General features: G+C 32.1%; 1 protein-coding gene across 2 annotated transcripts in view; it reads left to right on the top strand.

Moving 5' to 3' along the window:
- The window catches only part of LOC143258553 (transcription cofactor vestigial-like protein 2), a 37,299-nt gene that overhangs the window by 2,235 nt on the left and 9,543 nt on the right, over positions 1-25,521 (top strand). The window contains exons 3-4 of one of the 2 annotated variants that reach the window (XM_076517683.1): positions 20,583-21,068; positions 22,334-22,434. In XM_076517683.1, the coding sequence (XP_076373798.1) occupies positions 20,583-21,068; positions 22,334-22,407 (560 nt within the window). In that variant the 3' untranslated portion in view covers positions 22,408-22,434. The remainder of the gene's footprint in view (positions 1-20,582; positions 21,069-22,333; positions 22,435-25,521) is intronic. The other variant, XM_076517684.1, reaches the window with a different exon arrangement.

The raw sequence follows: 25,521 nt of genomic DNA, 5'->3' as shown, positions 1-25,521 counted from the left end.
TACTGTCGCTGTATATAAATACCACAGACTAGCCTGATAAACATTTTTAATAAACTGATATTTGATTTCATGTATTTAAGACAACATCTTTAATTTGTTTCATCTAATTTTCTTTATTCTTCAGTTTGTCAGTTCTAGAATTTCATGCACTCAGTCATATCTTTGACACCTAGTCAATCCTATAAAATTTATCAAGAGAACTACCCTAGCAGAGAATATCCAAGCTCTGAAAAAACATGGACTGATCCTCTTTCCACAGGCTAAGCCTTTGTAGTAGTCTGCTGGTCCGTATGAAATTAATTATTATGGCACAAGAACATCTTTGCTGAAATAATGGTATTCTACAACTGAAGCTCTTCATGAAGGCTTCTTTGGTACCCAGCCCTCTGCATTCTGATCAGATGGGATGAAGAAACATACTAGGTTCCAGAGCAAGAGTGAGCTTGTGAGCTTCATTTGTTAGTAAAGAATGTTAATAGAACCGATTCGATTGTTGGACGATGTCAGGCTTAAGAAAAAATCAGATCTCGGTTAGAACAACTCTACCTTTACAGAGAAACAGGATGATAAACACCAGCAACATTCTACATTTTAATTCTGCTTTATTGCGTAAAGACTTATCCAGAGTGATGGTTCACATTGTCAATACACGTACACCATCTGTGTCTAGACACAGAGTACATGCTCAACAGTAAAAGAACCACAAAAATTGAGAAAACCCGGAATGGCTGACTTCACAGCCATAAAAAAACATAAGAGAAGTTGATTACTTATTTCATGTTTTCTAATGAAATAAAGAATGCAAGTCTACTGATTTCTCACACAATGATAACAAAGAAGATCAGCAGGTTCCTATTTGAAATACACGGACTAACAATCAGACAATACAGAAATGACTCCTCAATTTCAGTGAGGCAACAACACTCAATTAAATCAATAAACTAACCAACTGTACACTGACTGCCATAATTAACAAGGCAAATACAATACGGTCCAAAAAGTCACTATTACCCTGAGAACGTTTAAGATGATTACTCATTTTTGCTTGCTTATAGATATCAGTCATTTGCAGTGGGCTTCTACACTCAAATAGGCATTTCTCTCCAGTAATAGCAAGGAATGATAAGAAACGTCATCTAAAACGACTTGCTAAAAGTAGGAAGTACAGAGACTAATATTTCCTTTAATATTTTAACTTGTGTTAATCTGGAAGGAAACTAGCTTTCGAATAGTTACTGATCTACAATTTTGTATGAAATTCCCTAGTGTATGACATGGCCAAGCCAGTTTATGTTTGGCAGTACGTATGTGACGATACAAAGCGGAGTTCTTTGCTGATACTGAGATTATCAGATCTCTTCTCAACCTTGTAGTGTGTCAGATGTTGTTAAACAAGTCTTTGTCTATCATCAGCAAACTTTAACTTTTACTTGTACAAAGGAGACACAATGGAAGTAAATATGGAATTATACGAAGCTTATCACCAACAGGAACCAGTGACGAACAGAAACATCTACCACGCCGAATTTAAAGTTCAAAAACATAGTGCATGAAAAACATAGCTCACCTTTAATGACTACATGGAAAACAAAACAAGAAACGCTTGTGAGGATTGTTAGGTAGTCCATATAATTAAATACCAGTTGGTATATGCCACATGGGAGTGTCGGAAGTGATGTTCCAGAAATCGGTTTGAAATAACGTATGTAATGCGTAACCTGACTATCAGCATAACCTGTGTGTGGGTCAAGTATGACAGTAAAGGTTGTTGTTGTTTTGAACTAAGCATAAAGCTACGCGAGTATTGAAACCCGGTTGTTAGCGTTGAAAGTCCGCAGACACACCGCTATGTAAAGTATGTAAACAGTAAAGGTAAATGTCTATTTATAAGGTAAAGATAACCTGTTGCCAATTATTCAAGCAGTGTGTTCAGGAAAGCTGCAGATAACTTTATGTAGAATAATTAATTTCTGCCTCTGCCAGAAACCTGTTATTTCCTGATCAAGTTGTTTAACTGTAAGTCTACTTGCTATATTTATCAAGTTCTGTAAATGGACACTGTTTAATACTACGCAGTGACTTGTTTAGTCTAAAATTAGACATTGTCTTATTTGGTCTATTATTATGGAAGTGAAATCTTTGAGCTGATTCTGTCATGGTGCAAAAAAGAGACTTGATGAGTATAAGCCATTAAATTAGCATTTCCTTAATTTCACCACATGTTTATAATGCAATTCATATTATTGTATACCTGATATTCTCTGTTGATATTTGTCAGAGTAACTTGGATGATGCACATCTAAGGACATTGCCAAAGTTGTCAGAAAACGTCTTGAGCATATCTGTTAGATCAGATGGTCATTTGGGTTTTATGTGTTTAATCCATCATAATATATATACAGAAGATGTGCATCTCATAAATAATTATCTTTACTGTAACTGTAAACATAAACTAAATGTAATAGGAAACTATAATTTAATCGCCAATAGGAAAAGGCAAATATGCCAAAGTTCTGTGTGGGCTTTCTAAAGGTGAATGTAGCAGTACTAGTAGGTCAAAATAAATTAAAAGAGTCATATATTATTACTTTCTTCACTTGTAAGGATCTGTAAGCGTTCTAAATAACCTTATTTGCATTATACAATGCGTCGGGGATTTTTAAAAGGTCGATAAAGAAAAATATCGATTGGTCTATTTATGTGGTGAAATTTTGTTTGGCAAGATATATGATAATACAACAGAAACTTCAAGACTAGTATTTCAATACAATTCAAACTGTGGCTTAAAGAGTTAATTTTAGAAACATTTACTATATTGAGAAATGAAACTAGTCCATAACCAAGAAAAACATTAAGTTTAGCCTCATGTCCCTTTTGCACACCGCTATTCACTTTGACTAACGAAGATAAATGTTTGTTTGGAATAATGGCTGAATGCATGTTTTCTTGTCATTGTAAAGGCCCTGTAGTCAATCTGATGGTGTTAGCATCTTCAAGTCAGGGATACCATTTGCTTCATGATTCTTATACCAGTAATACTGTTATCACAGGTATATTTTCCCAAGTACAGGAAGATGAAGAGTAGATAAATATACATGTAGCTCAAATTGAGTTGAGTTACTGCACTGTCGAGTACTTACTTGCAAGTAGTTATCAGATGCTTCTATCATTATTAAAGTAGATCATACATTTCTCGAATAGCTGTAAATTTCAATGAGACAGGATTTTATTTTGAACTAAAACACTATAAAAACACACATCATCGTAATCATTACAAAAAGACTGTGGCTCTTTCCAGTTTAGGTGCTTAATGTAACCTACAATATACTATGCTTATCACAGTAAATACTTTGAGATCGAATCACATCAGGTTGTACACTGGGGATATCAGTGTGGTAAAAACTACCATATTTATGCTTCATATACTTCATGATACAGTTGCTACTATATTTTAATATCAGTGTTGTAATAACTACTAGCTTTTGCTTTATAAATTGTATAATACAACATAACCTATGTTTTTAGTATTAATGTGGTAAAGACTACTATGTTTGTGTTTTAGAGACTTTATAATACAATCTGTGCTATACTTTAACATCAGTGTTTTAAAATCTACTCTATAATACAACTTAAACTATACTTTATTATTGATATGGTAAATACTACTGCGTTTTGGTTATAGAGACTTTATAATAATGCTATACTTAAGTATCAGTGCGGTAAAAAACTACTGTTTGTCATTTACACACTTTATAATACAATCTACACTATGCTTTAATGTCAGTGTGATAAAAACTACAGTGCTCGTGTTTTAGAAATTCTATAATACAACATAAACTATACTTTAGAATTAGTATAGTATGAACTATTGTGTTATGAATATTAGTGAGCTTAAACATTACCTAGATAACACTATGACCATTGCTATGGAGGTCTTATGGTCTCAAACACTGTCTGTAACACACCATGGTTACACGTGTCATACAAACTATGGTGTTTTAGTTATTGCCACTTTAAATGCAATAGATAACACACGATATTTATCATTGTCATAGGAAATTGATGTTTTGACATTTAGCTACTTTAAACACAATTTATTTGGCACTGTTGTTTGCGAATGTGGAAAAGACTTGGTAAAAGTGTTTAACGAACCACGACGATTTTTTTTAAAGTGGATAAAATGTACTAGCTTGTAATGGAACTATTATCCATAATAACATGTTTTGTTAGTAAACATTCTGTTTTATCTGTGTTAAAGTATATTTATATATGGTATTCGTGATCGGAGGATAAACCCATATAAACATAAGATTTGAAGAACGTGCTTCAATTTGCATTAAAAATAATCTAAGTTTTTAGTAAATGTTTTGTGGTATAATATTATATCCAACACAATAACTAAATAAAGAATAAGTGCTGTTTACCTCAGGGACATTTAACAAATCTCGTCACAATGATCTTGTCTCCCGCTAGTACAGCAATAAGTTTAGGGATTTACAACTCTAAAATTAGGGGGCTCGATTCTCCTTAGTGGATTCAGCAGATAGCCCGATTTGGCTATGCTATAAGGAAACACACACAATGAGCATATAAAAAATATATGTTCCAAATACATAGGTTTTCAAATTATTTCTTTATTATGTAAAATATATATCTGAAGTAAAGGGTGAAGGCTATTATAAAGCAGCTTATTGTACAATAAGTAAATATCTTACTGATGAAGCGGACGCCAACAGAACACAGAAACATTAATAACACAAAACATATATACGAATAGAAGACAAATACATTACTAATATAAGACAGATATAGTAGTAGTACTATAGACAGATACTGACGATAAATTCGTCACATAGGACAGACATAATATAAAAGACACGTTTGTTACATTAATCTGACACATATACCTAGTGAAGACACATTTGTGTAAGGTAGATTAGTTGCAAGTGACAGATGCGTTACTGACACAATAGATAGATTCTGTTTCGAATTAACAATATAGGTAAATTAATAATAAATATAATTCTGTGGGAGTTGTATCTTCATCATCAATATTTATTTAGTAGACTTTCAACCCCTGAAGACAGTTTTACGAGAGAAATCAAAAGTTTGGCCAATAAATTTGAAAGATGGACAGCAAAATCTGATTAAGTTATTTTTACCACAAGTAAAATATATTTATAGAAGACACATGTGCTACTGGCATAAATCGGGCATAACTTATAACAGATAGTTTTAATTTACAAAGCGTTAAGAATAAAAGGGTTTGTATATGACACAGATATAACACAGAAATGATAAATATATCTTATGGGAAACAGATGTATTTTAACTTCATGACATTTAAGATTTAAGAACTTTTATATCTCTGAGAGCCGGATGTGGCCTAATGACTAATTCCCTTTTGTTAATCCAATTGTACTCTAGTTTGCTACCCCTACCACAAAAATGCACTCCGCACTTTGAAGCCGTCAGTGTGCTATAAAAGTGAGGGTATGTCTCACGATTCTGTCAGAGGAGAATGGCAGACGATGCTGTTGACCTTTCTTCTAGTCCAGCGGATCAAAATTAGGGTCGATCATTCGTAGATAGCTTTAGTCCTCGTGTAACCTTATGAGAAATTATGAAACGAATAAAACTATATCTCTTTAAAAACATGTTTTTTACAACAATGGCCTCATAAGGACGTGCACTATATAACGAAAGTAAATTGTATTAAAAATATTAGAGGCTTTTATACAAAACACGTTTTTATTACAAAATGTAGATGTATATTATTTAAAGTAAGTTACACATAACCTAGAAAAAATATATGGAATACAGAAATAATGTCTTGATAAGACCTAAACATTTAAAATACAGAATAAGAAGATATATATATATAAGTAAAGTTAGAAGCTACACGTATATGTTCTAGAAAACCTATCAGGATACAGATAAAATGAATTAACAATTTCATACTTAATATTACATGATATATGAACGCTACAGAAATACCTACATAATCTTGAAGAACGAAAGTACTCATGTCCAACACACTTTTAAGCCTGTTACAAATAATGCTTATCTTATTTTGTATTGAATTTGATTTAAGCATCTTTAATTTTTACTGATTTAAACATTTATATTGAACTTGATCGGTGCATAAAGGTAATACTGATAGAACCAGTGCGTTATACACTTTGTTATCGGGTGATAGGTAGAGAAAAGAAGTATCATTACAGTATCTATTTTATCACCGGTGAGCAGACCAGTGTCACGAATACTTGGTGCACCGTTCACCTTATCCCTATAGATCTATAGACAATTTGGTATAACTACGGCCGGTGGATAATCTATTTTAGTTAATAAGCTAGCAGTCTCACGTTTATTTATCATTTCTGGGCTTCTTGACTTTCATTTTACTAAATGCACAAGTTAGCTTAAACTTGAAATGTGTTTCTTTTATTTTATTTTATCGTCGCTTTATGCTGGGCAGATCGTATAAGAAATTTGGAGATTTTGTCAAGGATAAGTGTGTAAATTGATGGGAGTTTCTCTCGCGATTAGTTATGCTCGGTCTGCATTTAATCAACTGCTCCCTAAGCCTAGATAAGGCAAGTTCTAAAGACCTCCATATTCCAGCACCGCTGACATTAGCGGAGACTAATAACTGGGAACAGCTACATGTAGCGAGAGAATCACGAGATGTTTTGAGTAATGAAAGTTTAACTAATGGACTAGGTTTTTTTTTCCCTCTTAACGTGACTTTCTTCACGTTAGTCTTCAAGTATTTTATTTATTTAAACATATGTTTCTACACTTTCAACACAAACATTTGACTCCCGCTATCTCATGTTGTCGTGGGTGTCGCAGGGATAGAAATAATAGTATGCTAGACGTATACCCACCTTCCGTTGACAATACGTGCACGTCGTATTACAATAATTATCATTGTTCAAGTAATATATATGAATAGCGTTGATACTTTAGTAAATGTAATACGTACTTGAGAGACAAAATGACGTGATTAGTTACTTTAATTTTGATTTTATTCTTAAAACAAACAATAAACCCGATCTGCAGGAAGGAATATTATTTCGTAACGAAGTCTAAAATGCACAGAAGTTTATTCAAGTTATATTATTTCGAAAAACAAAAAAGTAAATATCAGTGTTTTTTTTTCATATTATTGGAAATGAGTAAAAATATTATTTTTAAAGATATAACCAAAATTACGCCAGTGTTTCCCTTGTATTTCGAAACATTTTCTCTAATTTTGTTGTTCATTACGACTTGTTTCTACTTATCAGAAACATTTGCAAAAATTAAAGATAAGAAGAGATATCTCAAACAGACAAAACGTTTTGTAATCCAATACACGTATGACATCGAAATCATGACTTAGTTACAGTAATATGATGTAACATAAGTCTTTTCCACAAGTTTAACTCTAATGTTTTAAATGACATTTTTAGTTGTGAAGACGGAGCGCAGAAAGTAAATTGTAACCAATATAATAAAGGTTTTTACAATAAAGTTAGAAAGAAAAGTGGCCTCTAATCTTCAGATAACAATATATATATATATTTATTTATTTTTATTTAGGCCAACATTTTGCTCTTTTGGTCTCTTTAGAGCTGTTAACACGAGGGTTCTTGTACAGTAGTTGCTCCACGCTTTGTTTGATTTATCAGATTGTAAAAGGATTCATTGTATTTAAAGTTAATCCAGTTTTAAACAAAACAGCCAGTGGTGAACTAGCATTCAATTGTTTTGTTTTATCTATTGGTTTTCAATTTGATGATGTCACGACTACACTGTATCATGATTTGTTAATAAAATGTTTGGATATGAAACAAAAGACAAGAATGTATCGATCAGCTTCAGTCACAGTTGTGTAGATTTTACAGTGTTATATAAAAAAAAATGGGCAAATAGGTATATTGTTAAAATGTTATTGATTTATCATGTAATTAAGAGGTGTAAACCTGATACATTACTTTCACAGGAAAATAATTGTAACTGTCTTTGCTCGATAACAGGTAGAAAAGAGAAACTGTAATTTTTACACTTGTTTTAATACACAATGTTTTGTAACGGGTATTGTACTACAGATCTTGGGAGGTGCAACAACAGATCCGTGCCTACCATACTTTCGACAACTGCAAGCTAAGTACCCGTGAAGTGCAGTAATATAATATAACTTATTTGTTATATGAAGAGTAACAGTAAAATTATGGGTAATTTTATGTTCCTATTATATATATATATGGTAACATAATATAAATAACATTTTCATATCTCGGAAATAGAGGAGTTCTGTTGTTCTGTAACCTACCAGGTGGCATGCATTTGCTGGAATGAGTGTTTCTGTGTTCGCTTTGTTTACTTATTCCAACTTTTAAAATACTATAGTATGATACATTAGATAAAAGAGTGTGTTTTTCTTATAGCAAAGCCGCATTGGGCTATCTGCTAAGTCCACCGAGGGGATTCAAACCTCTGATTTTAGCGTTATACGTCCCTAGACTTACCGCTGAACCAGCGGGGAACCCAGATAAAAGAAAATCTCATTTTGTTTATAGTGAAAATATATACAAAAGCTTTCATTTTATACGAATAATAAAATTATTACAAACTAGCTATGTCTATTTTCGGTAAATTTCCAAAAACTATGACAGTATTTGAAGCTCACAATCAAAATATACTCTATATTTAAATCATGTTCTTACTATTACACGCTCCGGCCCGGCATGGCCAGGTGGTTAAGGTACTCGTAATCTGAGAGTCGTTGGTTCGAATTCACGTTACTCCAAACATGCTTGCCCTTTCAGCCGTGTGGGTTATAAAGAGACAATCAATCCTACTATTCGTTGGTAAAAGAGTAGCCCACTAGTTGGCAGCGGGCGGTGATGACTAGCTGCTTTCCCTTTAGTCTTACACTGTTAAATTGGGGACGGCTAGCGCAGATAGCCCTCAGGTAGGTTTGCGCAAAATTCAAAACAAACCAAACCAATACTATTACATCCTAGTGGATACGGTAATCAGTCCTCTGTCACAAGACAGTGACATTTATTCGGGGCATTTTCTAAATAACGGTGGGTTGTTTCGGGTCAGTGGAAATCTCTTCCTTGTCTTCTGCCACAAAGGTGGACTGTTTTTTGATGGGATGAGGCTTGTCCTTAATTCTTACTTTATAATATTTTTAAAGCACATTTTTAAAAAATTAGACATCGACACTGTTATAAAACGAACGCAGCATTTTTCTTTTTATATTTTTAACTAATAGAACGATATGTGTCTTTTAAATAATACATTATACGTGATTTGAATAAGGACATGGTCTTTAAATTAGCTCATATAAGGGTGAAGGTCACCTACAACAGTTTCTAGAAATAAAACTTTAGAGCACAATATTTAATCACCTGTAAAATTGAATAGTCCATTTAAGTGCTTGTTTTTAAACTTGTTTGACGGCGAATTTTCGAAGTTTAGAAAGCGTAAGAAAGTACATTGTCAAGTATACAGGATTGAAAAACAAAATATTTGTATTTGTTGGTCAGATTGACCAGTAGGAAGATACATATGTTCTTATGTCTATGTGTTTATCTATTACAATTACAGTAAATATACATCTGCTTATAACATTTTGATCATTTCGTACAAGACATTTTACTAGTTTGTGTTAAAAACATATCCCTTACAGTTAGCTAATGCTCCTGTGTAAACAGTAACAATTGCATGTATACATTTAATTTTTTTCTTTCTTTACTACTGACTTTATTTGTTTTAGTTTTTTCATTTCTTTCGTTTGTGACATCACCAACAACATTTTCATTTTAAAGTTATATTACCAAGTTTCCAAAAAAGTATCAGTTTCCTTTCAATGTCTGTCACTAAGAGTCCGTAAAAAGATTAGTTGTTTTTCATGCTTGTTACTTGAATTCCTTAAAAGGTAAGAAACTTATTGCATTTGTCACTTGCATTCATTAACATGTAGACAAGGTAAATAATGATAAATATAAATGTAGTTCCACATTCGAGTACTATTTACTGTCATTACAGTAAAAAACTCGTGTTTGAGACAGAACTAAAGACTGTGCATAACCAGAATCTTTTATTGCATGTTTATAATATATTAAAGCAATAAATAGTATTCTAAAAAAAGAAAGGTAAATCAGCTAAAAACACTTCTTTTCCGTAGACATACCAGAATATGAATTAGAATTATTTTAACCATTGTTTTTGTAACTTTTATAATTTAGAAGTAATGTTTTCATTTTACAATAAAACTAATAACTTTTTCTTTTAAGTTGAATAAATTCCAACAACAGTCAGTAAACAAATACATATACAAAAAAAAAAGTGAGACTGCAGGTTTTTCGAAGTAAGTCAATATGAACCAGAACTGTAACTTGAAAATTTGTAGAAAATTAGTTCCGGCTGGGAAGTTTGAATTCTTAAAATCGTGCATTATTAGCAATTGGTAGTGTCTGTTTGGTGTGAAAACTAGAAAACCTGGTGTGATTACAAGAGGTGAAAATGTACAACCACTTATAACACTCAAAAGATAGTTTACACGTACTGAAAAATCAAAAAAGGAACTCAACCTACACGTGAATAAGTTTATTGAAGTTTAGAGCAGGAACACAACCAAGATTAATCAAAACAAAGTGATGTTTCAATAATAAAGACGAAAACATGATGAAGTTCTAGGTAGAAACGAAACCACATTAATGAAGGTGTTTTAGAAAGAAAAAAAGATGAACGGTTACACGTACTGGAGGTCTAATTAGAAATAAGAACTGTTGCTGTTTAATCGGTGGGAATTTAACTAAAAGGTGTTTACACCTGTAAAAATCTCACTGGTTTATCCATTAAGGAAAAGCACTTCGAATTTCAAAAATCACTGAAGCTCATTTTATATGTATAAGGTTAACAAAAAAGAAGTACCCTAAAATGTTTGTATTTGATATAAAACTTATTTTTGCTTCATCATACACAAATTATTTGATAACAGGCCGAGTTCCTAGTCCTTGTTACTTCCTAGTTGTTTTTTTTACGAATTCATGATCATATATTCTATGAAGGTGACGAATAAAGAATCAACTTAAAACTTTAAAAAAAATATTTGTTTCCTTTGAAGTATGTTTATTTATTACTATATTAGTTTTTTCGTACCATGAAAGTTTTAACGTAAATCAAAATATACCTTTTTCAGTTGTATTTGCGAATTGCTTGTTCTGGAGGAGTGCATATTGCACGTATTATTTGTAAATAGTTTTCAATCTCTGTTATTATAGGCTCTACATATTAAGTTGTAAGTAGCTTTTAATTTTTGTCATTTTAGGATCTACAAACCACATGTAAATTGTTTCTCATTTTTGTCATTATAAGTTTTACATATTAAACTGTAAGAAGTTTTGAAGCTATGTCGTTGTAGGTTTCACATGTTGTTCGTAAGTCATTTAAAATTTCATGATTTGTTTGACTTTGCTGACATTTTTTTAAAAACAAGTAACATAATAATATGGCGTGCTAACGAACTTGTAATAATTTCTATGTTACATAATAGTCCTAAATATTTCAACTCCTTATAACTTTGCTATTATTATTTCTGGCTTTGTTTGATATATATTTTGTTCTCACAGGATATTCTACTGAAGTAAAGTACATCCAAAGATCATAAAAAGCTATAATTACAATTCTAGTTCTTCTCATGTTTTTTATTTAAATAATAGATTGATATGATAATCAAAACAAATCTTCTTTTGAGTCGTTCTTGTCATCTTCCTGAATATATTTTCCGGGATGATTAGCTTTACAAAATACAAATCTATCACGAGCGTTGGCCTTTCAAATACCTTGTTCTCAGATGTAGCTAAGCCTAACTTTATGACGGCTGAATTAACCGTGGGAAACCTTTTATTTTCTACAGCGAAATGCCATTTAAGCATTCACGACGTAAGATAATGTAGGTTCATTTCTTTGACAATCAGCACGTGATCCAGATTCCGTTCAGCTAAGCTTTCGAGTCCTGGTGCGGATCACTGTCAAGTTACTTTCAGTCAGGCGTGCCACTCCGTGAACTGAAAGTTGTAGGCGGGCTTCACTATTTGTCACCTGAGAAGACAGTTTGTGTTTGTTAGTAGGACCAACAAGCTAACTGAGGATCCTTCATCTTTCTCTCTCTTTGACAAGAAAGTTCAAAACTACAGTTTTTTAGTGAGTTTGTATCCATCAGTTAAAACGTGATGAGATTCTGAATGTTTCATAATACAAAAACATACATAAGGTACCCAAGCTTTCTTCCCTGCAAACATCATCTACGCTTGTTTCGCTATATCGCGTACTGTGTACAGATACAATAACTTGCCGAAGTCTATTTTGTCTATACCTTTTCTTTGGTGAAAGCTCTAAATGACAATAAATTTTAGTGGCAGTTTCATATTGAAAAGGACAAAATATAAATTTTGTTTAACCTTATAGTATATCTATATTAGGTATTTTTACTTTAAAATTTAATTTTTCAAAGTTATAAAAATAACTACTTTATATAAACTATTTTATTTAAATAATCACTTTAATTTAAAAATTTGTAGCTTTCAAATTATATATAGTAGGGATCTAGCTCTTATTAATACAGTTTTTATACAGGCAGTCTTGTGCATTTAAATATATCTTTATAACCTACATTAACTTCAGTTTTGTTCATACAGTTAATGTACTAAACGAGCTAATAGTAAATATCTAAGTGTTACCCAAAGAGTCAACGTCTGTCTAAAGGAAACTTCCAAATGTCAGATCGTTTGTACCATGACGTACTTACACCTCGGCTACGTACAAATATTTCGTTTAATAAAGTGTACAATTATAATTATCGGTTCTTAAGCATTTAAGATTTTAGAATATCTTTCTTCTAAAATACATACCCAAGTTAGTTCTGTTACATTTGATAATGTAAACACATCATGTTAAGAATTTTTTTGTACTCTTGTCTGTCTTCTTCACGAGTAGAAAGATACAAGTTAGGAAGAAAAAGATAGAGTGGAAAAAAAAGAGAAAGAGAAATGAACAAATAGATACACAAGAAAGAGATAGATGAACAGATAGACAATATCTTAGAAATATATATTTAATATTTCATTGCTTGAAATTACGTAGATAAAATATGGGTCTACAAGGGTAATAACATCGCTTTCTAGTTGAAACAAAACAAGGTTTGATAGCTAAATTAATTTTTTGTTCACACTTACAGAGACACCTATAGGTTCAAGGCAACCTTTTAGCGGCTGCGATAGGATATTTGATCTTCATCACCGAGGGGAATGTCGGCCATTACTATATAAGGGGTCTTTAGCACGATCTGTTGCTAATATCTATCAGTAGATGCTAAAGCACCGCCTGATAAAGTAAGGATATCGGTAGCACTATGAAACCAGACGGCAAGCACTTGGCTTGATATCCGGCTCCACCCCATGAACAAAGACCTAAGCACCGCCTTTTGATCGATTTGCTCGTTGTCTTTGGTCTCTTCCTGTTGGAGCTTGATCTAACTGTTGTATCTCATATGTGGCATCTTATCATCTAAAGGTATTTAATAATATACCAGAGTATATTAGAAACCGAATAAACTTAGCGCATATTGTTGATGATAGAGAATGGGTTTCTTCAGATTATAAGAAAACGTCTGCAGCTGTGTCCAGAAATGACAAGAAATTATGAGCTAGTTTGTTTGTTTTTCAATTTCGCAAAAGCTACACGACGGATATCTGCGCTAGCCGTCCCTAATTTAGCAGTGTAAGACAAGAGGGAAGGCAACTTTTTAACCAAAGAATAGTGGATTAACCCTCATATAATAACGCTCTCATAGCTAAAAGGGCGAACATGTTTTTCATGACGGGATTCGAACTCACTATCCTCATATTGCGAGTCGAGTGCCTGCACTATCTGGCCATGCCGGGACAATCATGAGCTAACAAAATGCTATACTGTTGTTCTAATTGTGGGGACAGTTTAATCTTAGCAAGGGGCCTGGCATAGCCAGGTGGTTAAGGTACTCGACTTGCAATCCGAGGTCGCAGATTCGAATACCCATCACACAAAACATGCTAGCCCTTCAAGCCATGGGGGCGTTTTATTATTACGGTCAATTCCACTATTCGTTGGTAAAAGAGTACCCAAGAGTTAGCGGTGAGTGGTGATGACTAGCTGGCTTCCCTCTACTCTTACACTACTAAATTAGGAACAGCTGGCTCAGATAACTTTCAAGTAGCTTTGCGTTAATATAAAAATAAACCAAACCTTAGCAAATATATACAAAATATTTATATTTCATTCTGGACTCTTCTCAGAGACAATAACAATGTTTGAAGCTTTCAGCTATCAGATTTAAACGTAAAAGGACACTATAATTGTTCTTATACATATTTAAAATTTCGTTTAAGAAAAAAAAAATTAAATGTTTGTTTTGTTTTTGGAATTTCGCGCAAAACTACACGAGGGCTATCTGCGCTAGCCGTCCCTAATTTTGCAGTGTAAGACTAAGGGAAAGGCAGCTAGTGATTGCCACCTACCACCAAATCTTGGGATATTCTTTTACCAACGACTAGTGGGATTGACCGTAACATTATAACGCCCCGACGGCTAAAAGGGCGACCATATTTGGATTCGAACCTGCGACCCTCAGATTACGAGTCGAACGCTTTAACCCACCTGGCCATGCTGGGCTAATTTCAAATGTATCTTACCTTGTTACCTTTAATGGGGCCTCTTTTGAAAAACTTGGCAAACGTATTTGTAGGTGTGTCATGGCAAAGAAGTACTTACTATATTAAGCCGTGTTCATCTTGCGTTAATATTCTTTCCCAGGGCTTAAACAGAATTGTTTTTGTAAAGAATCAACAACATTTACTATTGAAATACATAATATTAAATTAAAATGATCTACAGAGATCGTAACTAAAAATCAACCCATCCTTATTTATATGGAGTCAAGAAGAAGCAACATTAAAAGTTGTAGAATATGCAAACAGACATAAGTATCTGAGAAACTAACGACAAAGATTTAAAAAAAAATGTATTTATAAATACCGCGTAATATGTTGATTTGTTTCACATCTTTGAAATAAGAAAATTATGTGCTGAAATATATTGAGGACAATTGTGTTACATTATCGGTTTAAAATTAAACTTATTTTTATCAGTTAACATGAAACATTTACGAATAGACAAAACTAAAACTTCCACCGTCGGCGTTCCAACTGATAGACGAGCAGCTCTTGGTTACCGTCGCCTGTCTGTTAGCCCTGCCTCTCGCTGGCTCCGCATTCACCAGAGGTAAGAAGCGTGGAAAACTGAAATGTAATAACGTGCATGTGACAGATTCTGAGCCCGTGCGCATGTGTATGTTAATGTAAGGTAAATATATCTTGTTAAAAAAGTATGTTCTTGTTTTAATAATAAGACTGCCAGAAGAAAAGTTTAACGGAGACAACATAAGATGCGAGGTGTTTACAGTCCATAATACAAAAACATGAATGTTGACTCTTACGAAGCTCTTCATTACAGATAGAAATGATGTTTATGACAAACACTCTAGTATTATGGTCAACATTGAGAGAGTTAGTTGTTCATCAAAATCTGATGATAAAAGTACTGAAAGTTTTACTAACTATACAAAAAATATGATCTTATAGGCATTGAGGTATGATTTACAATCATGAATCAGTGATTACAATATTACAGTTTACATACGAGGTGCAAAACCATCCCTTCTATTATCATCTAACATTGTTGTTGAAACATACGTAGGGTTGTACTAATAAATCTGGCTTGACCAGCTGGTAGGCACTTAGCCAAACGATCGAGGGTTCAAATCCCCGTTACCGAACGTGCTAACTTTTTCAGTTATGAGGGCGTTGTAATAATATGATCAAAACCTACTATTCAATAGTAAAAGCGTAGCTCAATAACTGGCGGTGGGTGCTTTTGACAAACTACTAAAGTACGAACAGCTAGCGCAGATAGTCATCGTGTAACTAAGGCGCGAGATTTAAAACACAACAGAGATGCGCTATTTTTAAAAATAACATGTTTTTATTTCTGAGAGATCAAAACAAAACTGATTTTCTATTTGAACATAAATAAATGTACGGACTTAGGTATAAAAAACCCTGAATACACATCTGTCCTGGACAGTACATGCGTTTCATGAATCGTTCAGGATCATCTCTGCATTTTGTCGTTACTTCACAGGAGAAAACTGGTCTAAATTTAACATTCTAATGCATGTATTCGCGTGGAATGACAAGAGGTTTTATATACTTCTGTACATTGTACACGCTCCCTCAGCTGTTGCTGTCTTTTGCTTTCTGGTGGACGACATTTATATGGCAAAGAAGAAATTTTAACTTTCAAGGCGGCAACCTTTGAATGTTTCAGAATATTACTGATAACATTAACTACGCACACTAAAGGTTTCAAGTCACTCAGGCGTCTGACAGTAGTTTTTTGTCACTTAGTCAAAAAAAAATCCAACAAAAACGGGTAAACCACAAAAAAGTAGATGCATTTTACGTACTAAGGCTTAACAACTTAAAACATAAAGACTATGGTTATAATATATTTATTTTCAAACGCACATTCTTCGACGCAATAGAGAAAAGCAACTCGATTAACTTAACGCTAAAAGTCTTATTTCAGTCTTATTTATTCTTCTGTGGGGCGTAATTCTAAGTTTAAGTCGGGTAGAAAAGTTGCTTGCTTAGCATTCAAACAAGTTCAGTATGGTTCACTTAATTTATACAAAAAATTTCATATTCGTTGTGATAAGTGAAATACTCTTTTCTTAGATATACTTTGTGAAATGTCAAAAAGGCAGTATATATATATATATATATACTGTAGCGTGAAATGCTACAAATTGTTTCTACACATAAACATTGTTAAATGGATAAAAACGCATTCTTGCATAAAATTGTGAAAGGCCAAAGCTTATTTTTGTATAGATATTGTGAAATGCTAATATATAAAATTTATATATGTATGACAACTGTGTATTATTAAATGGAAAAATTATTTCTATACGTATATACACAAAAATCTATGTATACATCTGTATTGTGAAATTCAGAATAAGTCGTTTTATATTCGCCAAGTTTATAAGTTGCAGTTTGTTCCAAAACTAAGTTTATAGACTAATATTTTATGAACTGTTAGGCTTAAAGTTATAGGTTTGAATAAGGAGAATAAATGTTATTTGAAACATTTTTGTTTGCTTTAAGAGAATAATTAAACGTAATTCTATAAAACTCCTGTTTACATAAAGCAGGTAGGTATTTTTTCAACAGCAAAACATATTTTAATAGTAAAATGTCTTGTCTAAAATGACTTTTATGCTTTCACACAAATAGTTTTTTTCTGTAACTCGTTCTCTAAATGTATATTCTCTTTGTAAATAAAACAAATAGAAACCAACTGTGTTGATTAATGGCTTTGAGTAACTTGCTTGTAATATTCAGGCGAATTAAACAGAGTGGTTAATTAACATGTTAGAAGTTGTAACCGGACAAAACCATACCGGTTACAGAAAGGTAATTTTTTATCAGTTTCGGAAAATAGTTATACATGGAATTTGATTAAGTATACACATCTTAACCATGATGAGCAATTTTACGACATGTTGCTACTTTTATGCACATATATTATAAAAATTATAAAGATTCTAGGAAAACTCGAGACTGAAGCAAGAGGAAAAAATTCTTCTAAATCAGTTACAATATCATTGTTGTCTCTATGCATACGTTTTTACTTTTATTAAAATGAGGTACTAAAATTATAGTAAAATAATGATTAATCTTGTCGATGTTGTGTTCATCTTATGCTTGTAAAACGTTTGGACAATAAACAATATGTAGATTTTCATTTGAAACCACAGAATCTGTATCAGTTTCGTCAAAGATACACGCTTAGGTTGATGGCAATTCATAAAATTATGCACACTACTGAACAATTCTGAAAGCATTTCACGTGTCTAGTGATATCTGACGTTGGTTCTATCGAGAAAGGATATCCAAGAAAATATGACATTAACATTTTAATTTGGGCTCAGAAGCGAATTACATTGGCTAGTTATTGCAAAAGACGAATTAAAAGTCCATATATGCATTACAAGCTGAATAATTAAACTTAATTGAAACAATCTACATTTAACAGCAGTCATATATTTCAAAGTAATAACTTGAACATAAACGCTAACTTAAATTTTAAAATAACTTATTCATAAGCAACATTTACAGTTTGCTTTCCATCTACCAAAAAAAAAAAAAAGGATTTTGAGGTGTTCCACCATACATTTCACTGTCTATGAAAAATTATGGTTGTTTGAAAAATAATCCAGTAGGTTTCATTCTTTGACTTTGACTCCCTTTAGAATATTCAACATTGTCAACCTGTCAAGATTGTTTGAGATTGATACAATAGACTAGGAGTAACTAACCAATAAGCTTTACAATAATATAAATAGAGCTAAGTTCATTTTTCACCCTCTTAGAACATTTCTCATAGTTCATAATATTTAAATATTCATTTTGTTTGAACTTGGCCTAATAAGTTCAGAGGAGTTAGGGTGCAAATAAACACACATTTCGTCTTTATATATATCTATATAGCTATAGATATGTGATACTAATTAGGATTTATTTCCTATTTTGTAGTTGTAGACTAATATTAGCGAAATCAAACATGGGCATGTAATGATGGGTTTGACCGAATTAATGTAAAAGTGGGAAACTGAAATATAATCATACAGCACACGTGCAAATAAAATTTATAAAAAAATAATAAAAAAGATCGCTGTGTAGAAATTTTCAAGAAGTCCCAGGTTATGTTTTCACATCCGTTTACGTGTGTTTGTCAGCAAGATTTCTCGAAAACAGCTGAATGGATTTCGACGAAAGTTGGTACATTTGGATTATAACTTAAAGTAGGACTGTTTATTTTTGGAAGGTCAAGGTTTACAACAAGATCAACAAAATCTAAAATCTTTTAACTTAACATGGAAACTGATTTTTACACTATTTTTGCGTTATGACATAGTAAAAATGATCGGGTTTTAATTACATTTGGTGAAAATATGTAAAATATTCTTCTTCTTTATACTGCTAAGAATTATCCGTAAAAAACGGATAAAAATGTACCTATTTTTTGAGGGTCGAATATCATCAACTTTTCGTGGCAGATGTAAGCGCTCTACTGAGTGTCCCTCTAGTAATTATAGGTAAGAAATGTAAGGAAAAGGTTAAATAGAAACGACACTAAAACAAATATGTCTTGTTCTGTCGGTTTTGGTTCAGTTTCTTTCGTCTATTTTCGTTTTCAATTAAAACGCGAGAAGAAATATGTAAACGAGGAGAGAAGTATTGCCCTGAAAATAAGGAAAGTGTGAGTTCTAAGTTTCAACGATCAATATTATAAGAACTGTTGAATATAAAATTACATGTTTGCTAATGGCATAATTTGACTTGCGTATTGGTCACTGTTGGTATTATGCTATAACTTATCAATTGAGTTTGATTATTTTGTCTGGTATCTCGAATTCGTAATTCCAAAGCTGTTTTCTAAGCTACTTTTTTGATATCTAGTAGTCTATAACCTTTAAGTAAGGTATTTTTTTACTTATTGTTACTTTTGTTATTAGTATTGTTTGTTTAATATATACAATGTATTAATATAATAAATTTGTTTCTTTTTTTACTATAAATGCTTTTGCTTGAAAACAATTTTATATTGTTAGCTTAGTATATGGAGTTAGACAAATTTCACGAGATGTTATTCAGGTCATAGCAGAGGTACCCAACTGATGAATCAGTACATTATAAGTAAGAACAGTGTTAAATTAACTATATTCTTTATTGGATTAATGTAATATGAAACACTAGCTTCTTTAATTTATTTGCTTACTGTTATTATAATTTAACTGTATACTGCATAAGACCTCATTAAACTATGTATTTGAACTATTTCTAATGGGAGTGGTACATTCTATATTGATTGTTTTTATTAATTTCACAAAGTTATTATATGAAATAAATATTGTGAGGTATAATAGGTATGTGTTTACTAAGTAGAAAATGAATGTTGATCTATTATTTAATCCTGCATCTTTGTGTTACCAATAAAATAATATATATATACATTCATATATACTGATTTAATTTTTATATTAATTGTCTAATACAAGTACTATAAAGAAAACTTTTTTCTGTTAGTTTATCTTATCTGGATTGTTATAAAAACTTAAAGTTAATGAAAGCAGGAATGATTACTTTTAAACATTATAGTTGTATTTAATTCGAGATTAATATTTTAGATTTCACATGCCATGTTTCAACAACCTGATTAGGAATGATTTTTTCTACATGTTTTTAGTTCATTTCTACATTGCACGTTCTTTCCTTTTGATTTCGAAAATTGTTTGTTTTACCTTAATTTATCAGTTTGTATTTATTAATTATTGTCATCTTTTTCCTTTAACAACAGCTGATTAAAATTCATTGTTCAGTTTCTTTCGTAGTTTACTAATTTATTTTAATTTATAGACGGTCCACCAATGTCTCAACGTAACTTTCCGCCTTCCTTTTGGAACAGTAACTACCAGCCACCACATCCTATATCTGGTCCTACAACCATGACACCTGGTAATCATCATGAACTGTCTTATGCCACAGATCCTTACCACTCGGGGTCGCTTCACCCGGGAATTCATCAGAACGACCCTTGGCATTACACGTTGTCCTCACATGCACAAGCCGCTAACCCTTACTCTCATCGACCCATGCACGAACTAACATATACTGGAATGCCTTCTGTCCCTACGGGGAACATGTTTAACCAGTATGGTTCACTTTTACTTCAACCCTCGATGAGGTCCTCTCGACTCACCCATGGATCAGCACCTTGCGCAAGTCTGGAAAAAAACACGGATACGTGGGGCGCGCCGAGGTACCACGAGCCACTCACGCATAATCTTGGACACATGGAGTCGAATTACACTGCCACCTATGGTACAATGGGAAGCATACCAGGTATGATCTCTTTTTGAAGTGAAATATTATTATGTTTTGATAAAGTGAATAGATGAGTTTTCCTTGGACAGATTTAGAATGTGCTTTTGCTCAGACAGTAACAAAATAGAAAGGAATTAAAATTGATTGTAATACACGTTGTTGTGTATATACTAACACATAAAAGTTCAGTTGTACTGATGGTTGATTTTGTTAGTGGAGATCTTATGGAAGGAGGTTGTCGTTGGAGTTTCATTAATATATACATATATACACTAATATGGAGCATATTATACTTTTAGGGATCTTTCTTTAATTATGAGCTGCTCTTGTTACTAAGTAAGTGTTATGAATATACTAATAAACTATTACGTTTGTTTGTTACGTTACGTAATTCTAACATTGTTAGCTGCAGCATTGCAAGTTTTACCCTCATCTAACATATACGTGAAGACTTAGATGTATCGAATCATGCATTTAACAGCCACATGTTAGAGAGCCATGTGTTTAAAGATTACCTCTCTAAATCCCACGTTTGAAATATCCCATTTATTAAAGTCACATGTTGATACATGTTACATCTCTTAAAGTCATTTATCTGATCAGAAACACCACTTAAAGATTATGTATCGATAACTTACACAGATATGTACAGAAAATAATGAACATTCTTTATTGGACAAGAAAAAAAACAAAATAGCAACAAACTGAAACTTGCAAAGTTTTGTAACGGCGTTTATCTTTCAGTAATAACACTCTAGTTTGTAAACCTTTCTTCTTCTTATCTTTATATACATCTGAAAACACTTATATTTAATTCATTATCGAAGTGAAGTTCGAAATTGGTAGATTATTAATTCCTATGTTTTGTCTTATATTCTGAGTTGTAACTTTGGTCAAAACAAAATAAATCTTAAAACATCTAATCGTTCCAACAAACTTATTTCCTTACCATCCTTGAAGAATATCGTTGATTTTTTTGCTATTTACAAAAATAAGGTGTAAAGTGTATCATATAAACGAGATTTGAAGGGACATTAGTGTATCGTACGAGTAGTATTTAAAGTGAAGTCACTGTATCATATTAGCCATTTCGTTTGTGTAATCTAAACATATCTGTTTAGTAAATATATATATATATAAAATAATGTGATTTTAGGAGTTTTGTGAACATTCACCAGGTTGGGCCTTAAACAGGTGAAGATTATTTGTTCAAAGTTATATCCTGCTCTTGTTTCCTGAGAGTTACAGTTTTCAGTGTTTTTCCTTATTTTATACTGACGTAGATCCTGGGAACAGCGGCTACATGTATGAACTGTACAAGTTACAAGCTATGCACGCGCCTCGTTCATACCGTTGAGACGTGCACGTGATGACAACCCACACAGTACGTGTCGCATTGTTATTGTTTGTTTCCATGGAGACTTACGGTGATGGGCTAATACTAACACGCATGCGCTAAATATTGATGGTGGTGTTATTTATTATTTGTAGTTTAAACCTTATATTAATTGAACAATTTGTTTAATACTTTGTGTGATACATCTTTTGCTAACCCTTATTTATTAGCGTGGTCAATTTCTTATTAAGTTTTAATTATACATTAACAAAACTTGCTTTGAAATTATCAAACTATATATCTATTGTTTGAAATATACAAAGTATGTAACACTTCGCTTACTATGTTTGTCTTAAATCACGGAATTTTATTTAGCTAGATAAGTGAAATTCTATCCAACTAAGTAATTTTTAGGATATTAAAGATTTAACAACATCAATTTATAGAATTTGCAGTACGAATAATAGTGCTACTCTCTTTACGTGTACACCGCGTAAATTTTCTGGAGATCAAGGTTATAGTTTAATTTACAATACGACTTTCCTGAATCATCGACGTGGTGCTTAAATAATAATGGTGAATTTAGAGTAAAGTTGGCTTAGTGACGCCGATATATGTTGAAAATTTTGTGCAACATAAAGTTAAAAACAAACACAATAGAGAAAGTGTAACCAAACCACAAAGTAACTTTTACTTGTGTACATATCTATGCATACTGCATATGGATCTCAGAATTACAGAAATGTTTCAGTTTTCATACTAGTATTCTGAAAAACAAAACAAAACACATATTAAGCTACTTTTCCACTCAAAAGACTGCAACAATATTAATAACCAAAACATGTACGAGAAATAGTTATGAATCTTCGTTTGTCCACAACAAATGGCTATAGGCATAAGTTATCCATATTTTTAACACTTTGTATTCACCAAACACCAACAGATAATACTATCCAGTTTTTGTCTGTAAGAAACGATCACAAATAAGGTTAGAGTATCTACACTTTTGTATGAAAGTAACACATGTCAACGCTTTATCTCCAACAAACATTTATAGATAATTGGTGTCTAAATTTGGTTTATGACACACCCACGTTTTGTCTTCAACAAGCGTTTATAAATAAGGGTTATCGACATTTGCTTTACAATATACATCCACTTGGTTTCAAATAAGTAATTTAGTTTCTGCAACTTAAAGATGTGTCTGTTATTTGAAAGGGAAAAAGGTCATGCGTTTTTTGGCGAATTTTGTTGAATATTTTATACACCCAGACTTGTAGATATTAAACTTCAAAGTTGGAAAATTAGAAGATGGAGAAAACTTTATCTACAAGCAACATCTATACGTGGATTATGTTTATTATAATCCGATTAACCTGTACGTTTAAACACTTGCTGATTGTAACAGATGAAGCTGTTATATAATATAATCATGTTTTAAAAAATGGTATTAAAATTTATATTCTTCCCATGAGAAAAATAATGACAAGTAAAAAATTTTATTTTTACTGATTTCTAGAAATAAAATTCGCTTTAAGAACTCTAAAGAAACAATTTATGGTTCTCAGAGAAATGTTTGTATTTCGCTACCACAAACAGGGAAACTAAAATGTGATTTTGTTATGAATTCATAACAAAACAAAGTACGACTTTTGTAGGGAGAAAATAACTATATCAGCATTATTTTAATTTTGAAAAGTAACAACAACAAAAAACGCACATTTTAATTCCCATAAAATGTGAGTTTTTTTTTTATTACCAGTCTGTTAGATCTGTGTTTATCCTTTTGCCTTCTTCTGTTCAAAATCAGCTTCTTGGAGCTTCCTCTGTTGAGTAAATCCAACTTTCACAGTATAATATGCGTCAAAGCACGACTTAACGTCAAGCTTACTCAAAGCAACGACTTCTGATCCAATTTTCTGCCATTTACCCGCAATAGCTTGCGAACGACTGCAAGAGCTTTTCCTATTACTTTCTATTAGGTTGGCTTGTGAAACCGAATCGTTCTTTAATTGAAGTGAGTCTGAGCCCCGTCGTTATTGATCGGCGGTGGCGGATGTGAACTTTGGAGATCCACCGACGCGGAGCTGTTAGTGACAAACAAGTAGATTTTAGAAGCTGGTTACATCAATAACCGTGCAACGGGCACGTGTCGCTTTTATTAAATATCTGTACGTTAAGCCCTATGTCTGTACCAAAACGCTGTAAGTGAAAAACAACAAAGCACACATACACGCAAAACATAGATGATGTGAAATCCAAATGTGATACAAAATTCACGTGTCAAGTATTAATTTGTGTTTAATTAGTTAAGTTTAGTATATTTTATGATCTTAGTTAACCGTCTTGAACTATTGGGTTTGGTTGTTCAAAATTCTAGATAGCAAAATAGAAACTTCAAAATAGAAGATACATACAAATTGAAGCCCACCAGGGGTACAGCGGTTATCTAGAAACCCGTGTTGGATAAAGCACAGATAGCTCATATAAATTGAAATGAAGTTCTGGAAATTATCGTGTAAAAACTAATCATTGTTTTGCTTAGTGTTATAATAAAGTTGTACATTGAAATAAGTTGTATAATTTATCGGGTATTAAACAAAAATTAGTATAAAAACATTTTATATTACAAAGAAACTACAAATCTTTGTAATTTGAAACCCAGCGCACGTAGCAAACTAGCCACACTTTGTTTTCCACGACATTACTAACAAAAATGTACATGATGGGTATTAAAGTCAATATTTTGTGTAATGAATACATTTAGGTCGTAGATAATTTAAGTTTTGTACACATAAAAGAAAGATGTGTAATTATTACGAGAGGAATTTTATTATGAAGATTATTAACTCAGCTTTGGAGTTGTCTTAATGATTATTGTTTGGTTTCTGTAAAATGTACAAAGCTAGAATAATAACTATTATTTTAACCAATACACTATTTTATTTTAGATTTTGTAAATTCTGTTTCAATGTGCATTTTGAACAAGTACTGTACGACATTTTTTAAATAATTTCATTCCATCAATTCACCCCTATACATAAGATTTCAAACTATTAGTTATCATTCTGTTTTGCAAAAAAAAATCATTATTATTATTAGAAAAAGTATAAGGCTTTTTATTATATTGATATA

This window comes from Tachypleus tridentatus, chromosome 8, assembly GCF_004210375.1.
Source record: "Tachypleus tridentatus isolate NWPU-2018 chromosome 8, ASM421037v1, whole genome shotgun sequence".
NCBI lineage: Eukaryota > Metazoa > Arthropoda > Merostomata > Xiphosura > Limulidae > Tachypleus > Tachypleus tridentatus.
Note: the sequence above shows the minus strand (reverse complement) of the source record. Positions and strands in the feature narration are given on the sequence as shown.